Source organism: Cyprinodon variegatus, unplaced genomic scaffold, assembly GCF_000732505.1.
Source record: "Cyprinodon variegatus isolate N-32 unplaced genomic scaffold, C_variegatus-1.0 Scaffold56, whole genome shotgun sequence".
NCBI lineage: Eukaryota > Metazoa > Chordata > Actinopteri > Cyprinodontiformes > Cyprinodontidae > Cyprinodon > Cyprinodon variegatus.
This window is the reverse complement of record NW_015150509.1, coordinates 1431710-1449491: the sequence shown is the minus strand read 5'-3', so window position 1 is coordinate 1449491 and position 17782 is coordinate 1431710. Positions and strand designations below refer to the sequence as shown.

At 36.7% G+C, this 17782-nt stretch overlaps 1 protein-coding gene across 1 annotated transcript in view; it reads right to left on the bottom strand.

Annotated features, from left to right (window-relative positions):
- Positions 1 to 16987, bottom strand: part of LOC107082577 (protocadherin-1-like) — a 141000-nt gene extending 124013 nt beyond the window's left edge. The window contains exons 1-2 of the mRNA XM_015371337.1: positions 16490 to 16987; positions 2171 to 2985 (exon numbers count right to left, since the gene is read on the bottom strand). Coding sequence (XP_015226823.1) covers positions 2171 to 2965 — 795 coding nt within the window. The 5' untranslated portion in view covers positions 2966 to 2985; positions 16490 to 16987. The remainder of the gene's footprint in view (positions 1 to 2170; positions 2986 to 16489) is intronic.
- Positions 16988 to 17782: the final 795 nt, after the last annotated feature.

Below are 17782 nucleotides of genomic sequence, written 5' to 3'. Positions count from 1 at the left end.
TTAAATTTGATGGTTGTGTTACTGTAGCTATTCTATGTCTATCTCTTTATCTATATCAATAGGGAGACATATGGTAACATATTAGAGCAACATTTTTTCTTTATAGAAATCAGATTAAAGACTTCAAAGTAATATATATAGAGAATGCTGCACAGAACATCTTACACCTACACTATGACAATGTTACTATCCCTCTTTTCTTTTTCTGACATTATAACACCAAAGCAAGCAATAAGAAGCGTTTTTAACCATCAAAGTATACTGTGTTAAAGCTTTCCTACAGTACGTGTAATACTGTTTTTTTTTAACAAGTTTAAGGATGGTGAGACCTTATAGCAAGTCAGAAAAAGAACTGTTTAGAAGAACCTGAAAAACCTTATCTCAGTATGAAGAAATACTATATTTCAGAAAATAAATAAGTCATTTTTCACTAAGAAGCCAGCAAAACACATACAGCAACAAACTATTAACCGCCTACTTTTATATAAGTACAGCCTAATAAAGTTAAGAACCAAGGGTGGAATTAGCTGGATTTTTGAACTAATCTTTTTTGTAAAGGATATATATATATATATATATATATATATACTTTATTTTCCAGGTGATATCATATATATATATATATATATACTTAATTTTCCAGGTGAGGATAAAATATCCTCAGCAAAGTCTTAAAGAGTCTGGACCGCAGGGAGTCCTATTCATGACCCAGAATTTTCTATGATGCAGCCATGGTGGTATAATGGATGGAGTATGTGATTTAGCACTATCACCCTGAAATACCTCTGAATATTAGACTTCTGAATATTGTTTTTGTATTAAGTGTGGTTTTAGATGTAAGCTGCCAATACAATAATTACTGATGTCTCTCCATACTATCGTAGTCAAGCTTTTCAACAATGTGCTGATTGCCGATTAAATGATTCATTTCCTTTCTTTTTTATGATGGGCATGGCATCTGCACTTATTATGAAATTATTAAACATTTTAAGTCATCTGATCATCAAAGAGTATTTTATTTTCACTCAATCATCTTTAAAACATCATCTCTGTTTAGAGAAGGACTCAGCATATCTTAAAATTTTCAAACGTGTTTTTTTCTGCAATTGATGGACAGGCCTCCAATTAATCTTGATTATTAGCTTATGTACATTTCACCAGATTCTTGAACTCTTTAAACTCTATGAACTGTAAATGGTGGGGTAGTTAATGTATTACTGATAATCGAAGAATATTTAAATATTTTTACAATGCTTAATTGCCTCTGCCATCTTTAAGAGCAATTCCCCCTCCTTAAGATGCTTTTTTTATGCCAAGCCATCTTACTGACTGGTTTAAAGAGTATAAAAGTTGATAAAATGTTAAGTTTTGTTTGTGTGCTTTAAAGTTCTTAAAATGAAACATCAGAGAGGATGGAGAGCTTCCTACAGCTGTACGGATTATATAATCTAGCGATGTCCCCTATTTGTGTCATAACACTGCTAGTTAGCTGAATAAAAAAAAAAAAAAAAAAAAAAAACAGCTTCTACACTTTCTGTCATTTAAAGCTTTGAAAATACTTGATGAAAAAAAATGATAAGAAGTACCGCACATCAATGTTTTGTCTTTTAAATTTCAGTTTGAATGATATCAGGCTAAAGCCTGTTAACCTGCCAACTGCATGCAAACCACTACAGTAGATTGCCTGACTAATATACAAGTAAAGATTATCTCTGTGAATAACGGAATCGCAAAAAATACTATTCTGAGCAATACACACCAGCAATAAAATAAATCAGTTATTTATTCTGTATTTTGCATTTCTATGTATAAGTGGTGATAGCATTATTACAATTACAAATACACAGCTTAAGATGCAGTAGCCGAAAATGTTCTACAGTTTAAATATGAATGATTTCATCATCATACACAGTTAAAAATTTTTATGATTTCAAACTTTGTGCTAAAGTTATGATATCATGGTGATATTAAATCAATCCATTCCTACATAACACTTTCAGTAAGTTCGTTTTAAAACAGAATATCTTTTGTACATCTAACTCTCATTAAAATGTGGCTTTATCAGAGTAGAAAATAATTGTGTCCTGTTTGGAGAAAAAACAAACAAAAGAAAAATTAAGACAAATATAAGCAATTCACATTTTAAAACACATATTTTTAACAACCTCACCTGTAACACAGAGTGCCCCACCGGACTGTTTTCTGAAACTTCTGCATCATATGAGGATTTTTCAAACTTGGGCAAGTTATCATTAGCATCGGTCACAACCACTCTGAGCAGAGCACTGCTGTAGCGCTGAGGGTTTCCTCCATCCACTGCCTTGATAGTGAGGTCATAAGAATCCTTTAACTCACGGTCCAAATTGCCTAGGACGATGAGTTGTGGGAGTTTCCCTCCCCTGTCATCAGCCACTTGTAAACCAAATAGGGTTGCTGCATCTGGGCCTGCAGTCAGCGCATAGTCAGCCACTCCATTCCTCTCAGAATCCCTGTCAGTGGCTAAAGGTATGGAGAATAATGCCCCCATGATTGTGTTCTCAGGTACTGAGATGGTGAGCACAGAAGAGGGAAATTGCGGGGTGTTGTCATTGATGTCCTGTACTTCAATGCGTCCTTCAATAAGTCGTGGGCTCTGGTTCTGTATCAGATCGGTTACTGACACTTCAAATTCCAAATAGCATGGCTTGCCTTTAGCAAGGGAACGGCAGTCCCGGAGGGTCTCTCTGTCTATTGGAATCTCTGTAGTGAAAATGTCTCCTGTCTTCCCATCAACTCGAAGGTAAGGGGCGCCCACCTCTAACTTGTAGAGGTGACCTGAATCTGGCAGCCCCTGGTCTGCTGCCAGGCTGCCTATGAGAGTGTTGGGGGGCTGCTCCTCCTGGACTCGATAGAGGATACTGCCGTCGGCAGAGCCAAAGTGCAGCGCCACGACCCAAAACAGTACTGCTTGTAAATTCAGTTCCATTAGGTCATCAGAAGATCTGCCTGTAAAAATAAAGAGAGAAGATAAATTGGGTCAATATGATGAAGATAATGATGCTAATGAAAACAAATCCTCTTAGAAAATCGTTCTTCAGCATTCTCCTTTAGCAAGTTCCCGGCTAGAGCAAGTTTCACAGGAAATAATTATGTATTTTATCTAAGAGTAAAACCATAGGGCACATATCCACAGCTCTTGTACTTCAGAATCCAATATTTAGTCAGCAGGGAAAAATCATTACATTGTGATCTGGTTGCTCTATGTCTGTAAAGTTATTTATTTCTTGTTAATACTTTGTAGAAACCTAAGCCAAGCTAGAGGCGATGGTAAAAAAAAAAAAAGCTGTACTTTTTTATTTAAAAAAGCAATAATACCCACATACCACAATGGTTCTGTTTCCATCCCAAAGCTTCAAGAGCTTGAATGAATATTTCAGCTTTATGAATTTTATGTAGAAATTAATGACAGAACATGAAATTAAATCTTACAAGCCCACATATAAAACAAACTGAAAGGCCAGTGTGGATTGTTTCAGCTGAATAATCAAATAAAATTGTAATACGAAAACTCACAACCAGAGAGACTCATTATTTCTGTATTATACCATTAGACATTGAGTGGGGGAGCTGTGTGAGCTATCCGTGTGTGTGTGTGTGTGTGTGTGCGTGTGTACGTTTGTGTGTTATGGGTAATTGAAATAGGAGCAAATCACTGAGGTTAAGCATCACGGTCTGGTGCTTAGAAAAACTTAATGGTGGAAACGTTTTTAAACTTTTTTTTCATTTGCAGTGCATCAGGGGAGCACACTACCAGCGCTTATCATGTATTGCTGATGTTGGCGTCTTCAGTGCCTGCTGTAAACCTACAGTATGTTTGTGTTACTGACGCGCTGCTTGAATATACAAATCAATACTGGCTCTTATGGCTCAGGGATTAGTCAGGCTAGACCAATCCATAGTCAATTCTGCTTTTTGGCCACTCTCTTAACAGAATAATTTAATTTCCTTCTTTTTAGTAGAGTTGCTGAAATAAGAAAAACCAAATGTTGAATGGCCTGTTTAAAATTATATGTCATGAAATCTTCTAAGTAAGAAAATCTAAATATTTAAAAGGCTGATAATAGAATAACTTACATCTACCTTTTACATTGTTTTTTAAGCAGATACAGAAACAAAAATGTGGTAGGTAAGTTTTACCCCTCCACACACACACACATTCTTGTTTTTGAGACCTATGGGGACATATCATTGAATTACATTCATTTTATATGGCCTAACTCAGATCCTTACCCTAACCCTAATTATTACCAACATATACCTAACCCTAACCCTTACCTGACATGAATTCACACTGTAGTCCTAAACCTAACCCTGGTTCAAAGAACAGAACTTTACAATATGCGGACCAGGATTTTGTTCCCCATAAGGACAGAAGTCCCCATGACGTAAGTGTCTAAACAGATTAAAGTCGCAACACGGTCATAAAACCAAGTCCACTTGAACACACACAAACATGCTGTAGACTGTAAGCAAACTACTGGAAAAAAAAATAAATGCATTTTGTTGTCGAAAAGACAAAAAGAAAAAAAAATGGTGTTGTAGCTTATTGATGACACAGTAAGAATGTGGCACTTTTGCCCTTAAGATCCTTTGCACAGGAAATGTCTTCCCACAAAGATAGTGAGGTCGGATTTCTCATCACAACCTGTGTCTCTCCCTCGGAAGTACTTGAGGGAGGAAATAAAGAAAGGAGAAAAAGAAATACGAGGGAAGGGGACACCAGACAGTTCATGCCTCAACTACTTTAGATAGCTTGGACAGTGGTAAACAGTCAGACATGGCAACAGCAGGTGTCTTTTATCAGCAGTTCATCAAGAAAAAAAAATGCTTTCTTTAACCGACGATCACTTGTATAATTTGTAATGCTTATTCTTCTCTGTGTCTGAGCTGAATGAATTATAGAACGTTAGACTGTAGAAATAGTCCATTCAGTTCAAGTCAATTTAAGACACATTTACATATATTAAATGTAGAATCTTGTGACAAATTTCAATATTTTTGGTTGCCTTTTTTTAGAGAGTGAAACTCATGTCAGGCTTAAGCCAGCACATTTGCCAGCACACTGTGCACAGATGAATCCTTCTTGAGGACTACAGGCACCTTACAAGGACTGCACTGAAAAAAGTCACTTTTTGGTGCAGTAAACTCTATTAAAGTATTCGTCATAATTTCTACTCTGTATTTTAAGCATCAGTAAAAACTAAAGTTTCTCAAGTAAAATTAAACATTTTTTTTAATGTTATACATGAACTTTGGGGAAACAGTAAATTTTACTTAGATGTCCTTATACTATTTAAATGTTTAATAGCACTATGTACATATACCTAAAAATACTACATAAACTTTACTCTAAAAATGTAGCCTTTTGAAACCCACGCATGGCGCATGTGTACTGTAGCTCACAGCAGGACTGATTCTGCTGCGAGTCCAGACGTTACATGATCACACACAGGGCAAGAGGTAGTCCCAATGACAGTCATTCTGGCAGGGTGCAACAGTGCTGCAAAAGCCTGCTCGCTGCTCATGGGACTGATATATGCCCTGAACTTGGCATACCCTCCCCTGTTACGCTACACTATTGAAGTCTTTCAAAACCTTTACTGGAATTTGATGGATTTAAACTGTCCACAAAATTAAACATCCTGAAGTTGAAGCTGCTTTCCTAAATGCATTCATGACTTTGTCATTTTAGGGTAGGAAAATGTGGCATCAAAAGCCAAGAATTAGCAGTGGGTTCCAGTTAATCTTAGTGGAAGGCTGTCTGTCATTAATGTTTTTTATTTTTTGCCAAAAAAGGTATATGTTATTTGGCAAAAAATAACAACAGATATCCTTATTCAAATATCTAGTATTGTATTGTTCATTGAGAATGGTTAGACAGTTTAAGCTGTTAATATTTAATTGTGTTGATTTTATCCAGTAGTCTGGATGACTGGTTTTAATGTTGAAATTGCACAGTTTCACTGTGTAGGTTTGTAAGAGTTCTATCACATATTTCAGTAGTGACTAAATTACCACATCTGTGTTGGATGTGGTGCATATCAAATACTGTGTTTTTGTTGTTTACATACATACCAACCTTATCTTTTTTCAGTACACATTCTAATGCAGTACAACATAATGCACTTTTACTATTAATGCTATATTTGTACATGCATTTTTTTCTTTTAAATAGAGGCATACATAATCTTTAGACCACTCATCAAGGTTTAAGTGGCTGTTTCTGTACTGACCCTCACCCAGAAGTTGTTTTGAGCATAATTGTGTAAGTTAAATAATCTTGATTTTACATATGAGGAAATTTTTCTAATTGATCTTTAAACTCTCAGTTGCATATTTGAAAAGTATGATTCCAGTTAGAGGACTGCTCACTGTCAAAGTGGTTAGCACAGCTGCCTTGCAGCAAGAAGGTTCCGGGTTTGATTCCCGGTCGAGGGTCTTTCTGCATAGAGTTTGTATGTTCTCCCTGTAGATGCATGGGTTATCTCAGGGTGCTCTGGGTTTCTCCCACAGTCCCAAAACATCACTGTTAGATTAATTGGCTTCTCTAAATTCTCCTTAGGTGTGAGTGTGTGTGTGAATGGTTGTTTGTCCTGTTTTTCTCTTTGTTGCCCTGTGATAGACTGGTGACCAATCCAGGGTGTACCTCGTCTCTCGCACATAGACATCTGGAGATAGGCACCAGCATCCCTCGTGAACCCAACTGGGATTAAGCCTGATAGAAAATGGATGGATAGTCAAATTTCTGGCTGGCCCATGAAAGATTGGGCAATTTAATACTATAGGGCAGGGGTGCTCAAGTCCAGTCCTCAAGAGCTACCGTCCTGTAACTGTTAGATGCAGCTCTTCTGTGACACACCCTCATTTAGCCCAGCAGTGGCATGGTAACGAGCCACTCATTTGACTCAGGTGTGTTAAAAATGGGGTGCATCAAAAAGTTGCAGGAGACTAGCTCTTGAGGACTGGACTTGAGCACCCCTGCTAATAGGGTATTTACTTCTTTGTTAAACAGTTTAAAACGAAAAATAAAGTATATAATGTATATTAAATGTATAGACTATTGGTTCAATTAATTTGGTATCAATTACCAAAAGAAAGCTGGCAATGATTAACTAATATTGGTGAATAATGTAACATAATGCAACAAAGTAAATCAATATGTCAAGCACAAGAAAATAATTGATATCTACTTAAGTACTTCATAACAGCAAATACTACAGGGATATAAGATTTACTTAAAACTTTGAGAAAAATGTTTGTGCCTATGAAAAACAAGTGCGCTTTACTTAATTTGCTTAAATAAATCCAACTTGGATTTAATAAAATAAGTGTTATTTAATATCTTCACAACTGTTATGTCCAATGGAAAGTAGAATACACATGATAGTGGCAACTGAGTGTTACTTGATATTGCAGCATAAAATTTTACTTAAATCATTTGAGTGCAAATACTTAATATATATTTTTTTAGTTGTTTTTTTTCAGTGTACTGAGAGAAAGAGGCAGACTGTTTCTCAGTGGTTCAAAGTCCTTTTTTAAGATTACGCTAAATCTGCCACTTTATTTAGAAATCAACACAGTCTGGCACAGAATCCGTATTGCTTTAAGTCCAGTATGAGGGTTTAAGAGTCAGTGTTGATTTAAGGCATTATGTTATCTGGCCTTGTTCATCCATTTTTTTTTTCTGAAGACCAAAGTTATTGCAGACACTGTTTAGGACATTTTATAACCTTTTAAGGTTTCCCTTATCTAAAAAGCTTTACAGATATACAGATTTATATTTTGCCTGCACACATCCAAAGGTGAAAAAAAGCTACTTTAGTAGCTGTCTTACTGTGTTTGATTTGACAACAGACTGACCTGGCCTAAATCTCACGGAAAAGCTTTTAGGTATTGTCGGGAGGAGGATGAGAGACACCAGATCCAAAAAATGCAAATGACCTGAAGGCTGCTGTCAAAGGAACCTAGCCTTTCATTACTTCTCAGCGGTGCCACAAGTTGATCGCTTTCATGCCACATCACATTGATACAATAATTTATCCAAAAGAGGCTCAATCAAGCACTGAGTCCATAGAAATGAACATACCTGGCATTTCAGGGAAAAATATCTTTTTCTATTCATCCTACTTAGGCTACTTCTCTGAGACACTAAATATTGGGCTTTAATATCTTTAAACTATGATGATCAAAATAAAGGCTATAATATGAGAATCAATTCCTGAAACGAATGGCCAAAAATACTAAATTATTTCAACGGTTATTAAACTTTTAGGATGTAAGATATATGTAATATTATTCCAATTTTAAGAAGATTGATAAGATATTTCTCCCATTTTACACAAAAAGATGTTCTACAGAGGAATAGAATGTGGACTATTAGGAAGCAAAACCCAAATACAGAGAAATCCAGAGAAAAATCCCATTTCCTTCTGAATACATTGAAATTGGAAGTGCCTGTTATTGATGCACTAATTGCTCTTGTATCGATGTGTCCACTTTTACATTTGTGGGGGGGAGGACCTCTAGTCAATGTAGCGTGAACAGTGAGTGGTGCTTTTGTGTGTGTGTGTGTATCTGTGTGTGTTTACTTGTGCAAGTGAAACAGACAGCCAAAATGACAAACACAGCAAATACACTGTGGAGAAACAGTTCTGTAGCTTAGACTAACATTATTATCGACACTGCAACACTTGAGACACCTTTTAGGAACACATAGTTTTACATGTTTAGTTATGCCCTTAATTCAGTGTATATATATGTGTATAATATTATCCAACTTTTACAAAATAATGTGTCAATGCAGTGGTTACAATGATTGAACCCATTCCCCACACCCAGTAAAGATGTGATGAAAGCCAAAAAAAGGAACTACTGTAGCAAATCTCAAACTGAATGCTTTTTTTTAACTATTTATAATTTAATTTAGGATGGGAAAAAAAAGATATAACAACAAATACTTGTTTTAACCAAACATCCGGTAGCAAAATAAGCATCCTTTATAATCCCTTTTAATTAGATGTAACTAAACTGTGTTAATTTCTCATTTCATACATTGCTTTAAAAGTGTATCTGATTTTATAGGAACTTTGAATGTTAAATCAATGTCTTCCTCTTTCTTTGGGGGTTAAATTTAAGAAAATATAGAGCTTGATTGCTTTTGGTCACCCTGTGAAAAAGGAAAGACATCTATGTGTATGAGACAAATGTACTAATCTTAATAAGGCAGGTGACTGGTGCTCGTCTAATTGTGCTGAAATCTAATCAGAGAAATTAATTAAAAGTCACAACTGGAAGTTTAACAGAAAAAGGCAGGAGATGGGTGAAGGTTTATCTTACAACCACAGAATGCATTGTAGGGGTTGTAAAAGGGACATTTTTGTATTTATAGTGCAGCAAATATCTGAATCTTAGGGTCCCATAATAACCATTCATTCTTTTAAAATTTTTACTGGTTCTGGCTGTTTGGGAATTAATATTTTCTGTCTTACCATAACAAACAAAAACATGAAGTTTTCTGCATCCTACTAAGGCTTTAACTGGACGGATGTGCTTTGGCCAGATGAAAGCATGATGACCATAATGTGTTTCCAACACAATACACTATAGGGGGCAATTGGTATAAAAAAAAAGATATAAAGACAATCTAGATAAGTAACAATTTTCACTATTAACCAGTGTAGGTTGTGTGATGCTATGTTTCTTTTTCCAAAAGGTGCTGATAACCTCGTTACAGTGGAGGACAACATAAGCTGAAAGACCAAGAGATTTTAGATAAAACCCTACTTGACTCCACCAGTAAAGGTAAGGTAGGTCTTTATTGGATTTTTCAGCCAGAAACTGATTCAAAATATATGGCCAAATCAAAACATCAATTTCTTATAAATAAAATACTATTTAACAATTGTATTATTCCAGAGAGAACATTTAGAAATTGTATGCGTATAATTCATTGCATTGTATGGTCATGAAATGAGCTTTAACTCCTCTAAAATATTCTTCTCTGTCTCTTTTTATGTCATTTTGGCAGTTAAGTCTAGTCCTTTACAAAATGGCCATTTAGATATAAAAACCCTAATTGATTTCATTATGTTTTGTTTAGCGTGAACTGTCCCTCAGCTATTACAGCCACTTCTAACATGAGTGGGCATGCTTTGATGGTGACATGATTGTTATGGTTGATGACACTCATGACTTAATGCCTTCCAGTTGGCCTCATGCCTGTCTTCCAGATGGCTTTGTGCCTGGCAGCCCAGTGAATTGGTATTTTCATTTTCTTTGTTTACATTGATGGAAAATTCATGTTGTTAGTGGAATATGCTATCATGTAGCGAGGGCATGTTATCAGGCGAATTTTACTGAAGCCAACCAAGCCTTTAACATTTTAGTTCCAATTTCCCAGCTAAGAACTTTAGGTCAAAAGTTTCAGTGGCATAAAATTCATTTTCCTAAAGGCAGTCAGATGGTGAAGAGACATCTAAACCTGCTCTTCTGTTTTAGAAAAAGTGCTACCTGAGCCAAATTGAGAAATTAGAAGGGCTAAACTGGGGCTAGCATTTCCTAATTCTGTGGGCTTTTTTCTTAGCAAGACTTGGTTATAAACTGTAGCCAAGATACTGTGGAGACCCACAAGACTTACAAAGTGATTCAGGCAGATCCCAATTCAGCATTAAATCAAACAGAGGAGCAGGAGGTTAGCTGTTCAACAAAGCACACATGCCTTTTTCTTTTTAGAGTCCTGACAACTCCGGTTAAATCAGATGTTTCATTGTGAGTCTCTTAGCAAAGGTCTTTGCTTGCACTGGAATAAAATGTATAATAATAGGGATGAAAAATATTTTTGAAATATTCAGTAGGAGTAAGATTCGGAAAGAACATTTCTATGCTTTCAAACTTTACCTGAGTAGACCCAGTAGCAAGAAAAGAGACACTTTGTTTTTTTAATGAGAAGCCCAAAATGAATTCAAAATTGCATCACAAATTTTTGCTAGCAGCACCACAGGTAATCTTTGACTTGAATAATGTAGTGTGTCGTCAAACAGATGCATCCGAATTACAGTCTGTGTCTTTTTTTTATGAGAGGCTGTTATAGTTCCAGAAGGCGAATATCTTTTTCACTAATTGCTTCCTACTAACATTGTTGTTTCTTTTAAAGCTGAAAATACCAACAAATCTTTTTATCATAACACCTCATTAAATGTGACTTGAAGAGAGTGATTTTTTGAAAAAGTAACACTTTTAATCCAGTCAAGAGATCTATTTTCTGAGCAAGAATAACATTTCAACTCTAACTCTGAAGCAGCACTCAGCACATAACCACATGGTGTGATCAGCCAATGGTCCAGATGGTTCCAACATAGAGAAAAAAAAGTGAAGGCATCCTGCAACACTATATGGAATTGGGCCTTCAAAGACAGCATCAAACTGCCTGATGGGATTGTTGCCTTCAGGCAGGCAGGAAGACTACAAGAAGGGATTTAAAGCTGACAGTTGCTGCCAAGATCCAAAACTCTGCCTCAGATTATTGAAACTATTGCAAGGCCACTCTATAGAAAAACATGTCTATGACTCATTCTCAGCATAGCTGCTGAATAGCAATATGGCTTTATCTTATATTTAGTGCCTCACTTAATCTCAAGAAGATTGTACTTTTGCCCCCGTACAATAATTGCTGCTTTCTTGTTTTAACAAGGAGCAGTTGGATCCTGTCATTCCAAACATTTTAGTTCTAAAAAAATAATTCTGAAGTCCAGGGAAAAAAAACTGTTTTACTTTTATTGTCATATTTTTACTAACAATATTATGTGGAAAGAATCTCAGACTGACTGATTGCTTGTAGATATAACAACAAAACGCAGTATTTTGATTAAGGGAGATATTTATTGTTAATCAACACTAAGCTTATAAACAAAACAATTAGCACTTAACCATTAAATAATGCATTTTTATTTTATTTTTTTTCATATTCTGCTGTCTTTTCAGCTGTTCTCCTCCTCAGATTGTGCATCTAAAATTTTCTATCAATGTTTTTCTAAAACAGCATAATGCTTTAAAAAATACTCCTTTGGCTCAACCATTATTAATGTTGAATTTCTCAACCTTCTAAAGAAAGTGAGAGACATACCACGCTTCATATGTAATCTACACTATACACCACTCGGCTGGCTCCAACTGTTCAAGAACACATTTCAACTTCAGTGTCAACGGTCAATGTTTTTACACCACCTCTAAGTGTGTTTCTTTTTTTTTTTGATAGAGAAAGCTTTCTGCACTTTTGAAGCTCAGGTTGCTGAACATGGCCATAGAAATGACCTGCGAAAAAAAATTCCTAGCTGTTTTTCTAAGTGCAAAACTAACTCCTACACTGACCAAAAGACAGTGCAAATATATATATTCAGCTTCACTAAAGACAGATCTTTTTCATTCATCCTGACCTCAGCTTAGTCGTCCCAAAACATCCCTACATGTGTCTTCCTGCAAACACATTTTCACTTCAAGCAACTGTCAAAATGTATTTGATTTTTTTTTTTTCCAAACATAGAACCAAAGAACCAATAAATATAATTTTGCGTCTGCTCATCTACATGTTTACAATAAATCTTCTGATACAACAAATGCAGTACCAACACATTCTTTAAGGTTATTTTGTCCAAAGAAAGGGTTTTTATGCATTTCATCAGTTAGCAACTTCAAAATCAGTAACATCATCAGTAAAATGCAAAATTTGTCACTATTCATTTCCTTCAACTGAAATAAGACTAAGGCTGTAAAGCAGAGGTCACGGATTAGCGGACCGCGGTCCGGATCCGGACCCACCTGCTGGCTAATCCGGACCCAACCTGATTTAAAACATTTATCATGTTGTCCGACGACAGTGCTAACTTAATTTGCGCCGCTTCTCTTGTTAATATGGTAAAGCCATCCGGAGCGTCCGGGATCAGGCTACACATGATACAAATTAGCCAATGAGCTGTCAGTTTGGATCACTGCTACTAGCTACTTTTAGACACAGCAGGCAAACCTTTGGCAAGCCGTGCGGTGGGAAAGAAGGAGAAGACGAAAAGAAAAAGAGAGCAGAGAAAGCGTGGACTGCTGAAAAAGTTGTTTTGAACTAGTGAAAGAAAAGTAAGATGGCGTGCTCAAAGATGACCCTGCACAATTTGAGTATGTTTGTATCAACCGGCTGCTGTGAAGTAGGATTCCACACCATGAACATAATCAAAAATAAATATCGATCCAGGCTCAAAATGAGCACCTGGATATGTGCTTGAGAATGGCTTTGTTGCCAATCAAACCCAGGTTTAAAGTCCTGCAGGGCAGTGTAAAGCCCGCTTCTCTCATTAAGCCAAAGAAAAAAAAAAGAAAAAAAAAAGGTCAGTTCAGGTGTTTTATAAAATATGTGAATCAGAAAATTGTCTATATACCAAACTGAACGATTGTTCTCTACTTCAAAAAACACTTCAGATTTTTTTTTATATATCTTTTTGTTTAAAAATTCAATGTATAACATAGATGCATTAAAACCTGCTTTTATATTTCAGTGTTATATTCTGTTTAAAGTAACAGATTATAATCAAAAATGTCTCCGGACATTTACTGGTTGATGATTTTGTGTCGGACACCACTGATTTTTAATTGGTTACCCTTGCTGTAAAGTAAAATGTTTTCTTTTACAGTATCTTTAAGTGTTTTTTGTGTTGTTTTTTTTTACTCTAAAGTACCTTTACTGGATGGAGAAGCACAAAAAGACTTAGTAACTTATTAAAAATGTGTTATATCATTAAACAGAAATTGGGACTTTTAATAAGAAGGAAGAATTGGAGTTCTGCTCATGTGTACCTTTTCTGGTTACCATAGAGACAGACTATCTGCGTCCTGAGTCAACTCTGTGACTGACTGGGTGACATTTACTCTTTAAGTTGGCTGCTCCACAGGTCCAGCAGAAAAGACTCCAGAGCAAAATTACTGAGGCATGAGTGTAAATGATGTGAAGCGTAAGAGGAAAGAAAAGGCAGTAGTTATTAAATAGATTACTTTGATCTCATTCTCTTGCCTGTTTTACAGCAACAGCAAGAGATGATTCTAATCCCACAGAAAAGCTGAACCCCCTGGCACAACTTGCGTCTTCACCTGTTACATGTAACAAATCAAGGCCACGAATTCTCCCTGTAGGATGTACTCATCGCTGCTTAGCCAGCATGGAGAGATAACGGCTGATTTAATGATTTTCTCCAACGATGTGGTTTGATGTATCGGCTGACTCTGCGCCTTTAGCTAGTATAACAGGTAAAATCCATTACCCTCCCAACAGCATGATTTATGATAGGTAGTATCAGAAGCTATGGGTCGCCCTTAAACAGCTGATCCACCCAATAGAATTTACTGCTAAATGTTATGGCTGCACACTTGGACTGAGTGTAAAACCCCCCGGCCATCTCATAATGAGAAAGTGATGGTCTTTGGTTGGGGAAAATTTGCTAGGTCCATTGCCATTTCATTTAGCTAGATGTAGAGACACGCAGAAAACACTGATAAAGGGTCCCTGCAATCAGACGCACAAGCGTACACTAAATACAATGAGATCAAAGAAGCAACAATCAAACATTACACAATGTTTTAAAGGGAGGACTGCGCAGATTGACAGTTCGTAGCATTTATTTTCCGCTTTCTTAGGAAAGAGTTCAATTGAGACAAAAGCAGTGTAAGCCACTGCTTGGGGTGCCCAAACCATTAGAGCCTCTGCAAACAATTAAATGTTTACAGAGACGATTGGTTTAAATAAACAACATAAAAAATTATTTACAGTTACCCAGTTTGGTTGCTTTAAGATGCATTTAAATAAATTAGAGCCATTTATCTGGACTCAAAAAAAAAAAAGATAGATATAATATTAATACTTTGATAAATAAATTTGTCAAACAGACAAAAATTATACACAGGTGCAATAAAGACTTTGTTTACCTATTATTAGCCCTTTATCGGCGAAGTAGTTTGTGCTGGCAAATGTATCCAAAAGTCACACTTTTTTAAAGAAAGTCAATAATAAGGTGTTGATTATTCGCAAAGTCACGAACAAATTCCAAATTTGCCTCAGAAAATACTTTGCTTTTTCTTCAAAGTCATTTTAGACTTTTATACATGCTGTTATCCATATCTTATTCTAATGTTGCTCTTAAATCAGCTCCTTTTTACAGAGAGAACCTTGTGTCCCATTAAAAAAAACATTATTACTGAATTCTACTTCAATTTTGCATTGATATCAATTCAAATTAATGCACATTTCCCTGTAACTGTATTTCTTTTCCATCATTACCCTCTTTATAATTTAGTCTTTATGATCTAGGTCACTCAGATCTGTTAAAGTACAACCAAGTGGCAAAAAACATCACAGACAAGCAATGCACTTGAAATATACCCAAAAAAAGGATGGATGGATGGATGGATGGATGGATGGATGGATGGATGGATGGATGGATGGATGGATGGATGGATGGATGGATGGATGGATGGATGGATAGNGATAGATAGATAGATAGATAGATAGATAGATAGATAGATAGATAGATAGATAGATAGATAGATAGATAGATAGATAGATAGATAGGTTTGTCACTGGGGTGAAAGTGGGTTACTGCCTTATTTTGATCTGCTTTGTTCGTTGGACGGCCAAATAGCCTGGAGTGCATGTGGCACTTCGACCATATCACTATGTGGCACACAGGCTATTAAAATGTGCCTGGTGGTCGGTGGAGTGGTGAGGAGGGAACAACACCCCTGACTCTCAACAGAAATGATACACTGATCAAAGGTCTGTTCCTCCCAATTAGGAGCGCGATTCTTCTCCCAATCGTAGGGAAACTATTCTCAAGTGGTTATAACCATTATCCTCGGAAAACTGCCTGGCAAAGAACGCCAAATAAAGAACCCCCCTCCACTAATGATGGCGATTAGTGTGGTGTTTGCGCTCAGGTCGGACCTAAAAAAAAAAAAAAAAACATACGAGAAGGGGTTGATACAATTTGATCGAATTTTCTGCTTCAAAGAACCCTAATGGTATTATAAAAAAAATGCAATCAGCGCATCAGATTGAGGAGTGGAGCGCATGCACTCGTAATGTCGCTCAAGTGCGCTGAGCAGACTTAATGACTTCATGCCATCACTCACTGGAGGCTGGAAGTTGGGTCTCGTCGGATGTGTCTTAATTGAAATGCATCGTCTAATCAATCACGCCGCGAATGCTGAATGTGGGTGACAGATCTGGACTGCTGCCTCTCTCTATCAGCACAGCATCCTATCAACCTGTAACACCTACCAGCTGCAGCTTGCCTATTACGCAGCACAGTGGACAACTTGTGGCATTAACCAAAAGCGTATTAGATGGCTGATGCAAAAACCTCAAAGGCTTCATTTGGAAAACATAAACTTAAAAAGATGCGCAACACATCATCAGTACCTGAGCCAGAGACTTGTTCGTAAGCGCTCGTCCGCAGCTTATATGTCCACAGAGGCAGGTATCTAACCCTCAAACCTCTGTCAAGGAATCTTTTAAAAATCCAGTCGACTGCAAAGGAAGAACTTTCTTCATCAAATTGATGGGATCCAGCGCCCAGCGCGTCGTTTCTTAGATCTCGCAGCACGGAAAGCTCTCCGTTCTAGGTAAAGCGCAGCAGTTCGTCTTGGATTTGGGTCTGTTTTAAAACAAAGCTCGCAAATAAGAATTTTCAGTCCGTATGGAGACCATCATTCCTCAAAATAAATGTATAAATAAAAAAAAACAACAACAAATAAATCATGATCCCTGCAAAAATATGCGCATCCCATTTGTTCCAAGTTTCTCCACACTAAAGACGCACAGGATGTCTAAATTGAAACGTTAGGAATTGCATTTCTGCTACTATAAGAAGCCCATCTGAAGCATTTCCAGTGAGCAAGTGATGAGATACTGTGGGTATGTTAGTTGCTCCCCAGCTCTCTTCTCCAGTCTCTCTCTACTCATCGGAGCGTGGGAGGAGGTGGGGCTCCCACTTCCACCACAGCACACACAGCAACTTCACACTCAACATCACATTATAAGACACGGCTGCCTGTTATGACTAAAATAAAATATACTGCGCGATTCCATACATTTAAAAATACCTCATCAAAGTGGGTCACGTTGGAGCAAAAGCTGGAATGCACCTTATATACGGAACGCGTCATTCAATCCCTGTCAATGATGTTATGCTTTTGCATCTGCAGCAAACTGTAGAAAATGCATCATGGTGTAACAGGTAGTCCAGCAATGATAGTTTACTTGTTGATATGTATTACATATAAGAATGAGTGGTCTAACATAGGAGCTGCTTGGACACTATTTATTCATTTGGCGCCACCCTCAGGCGCCTGTAATAAAAAGAGAGGCAGGATCTGAAGGGGATGTTGGGGAGATGGAATGTAGGTAGTGCTGTGATAATTTACACTCAATAGTTGCGTCTCCAAGGGGGTGTGACCAGGGGAATTATGGCCACCCAAACATTATAGGACCCCAGCCTAAGATTGCTCAACGTTTCAAAACAAATAGCCTTTATAATAAAAGTCTCAACATTTTATATTGTTTATTATTGCAAAAATAGAATCTAAACCACTGAGAAAAATAAACTAAAAAAAAGGGCATGCCATTCTTTCTAAATAAAGTCTAACCATACTTTACCCCCCCCGCCCCTCCCCCAAAAAATAAAAAAAATAAAAAAGAATATTGGAGCAGTAT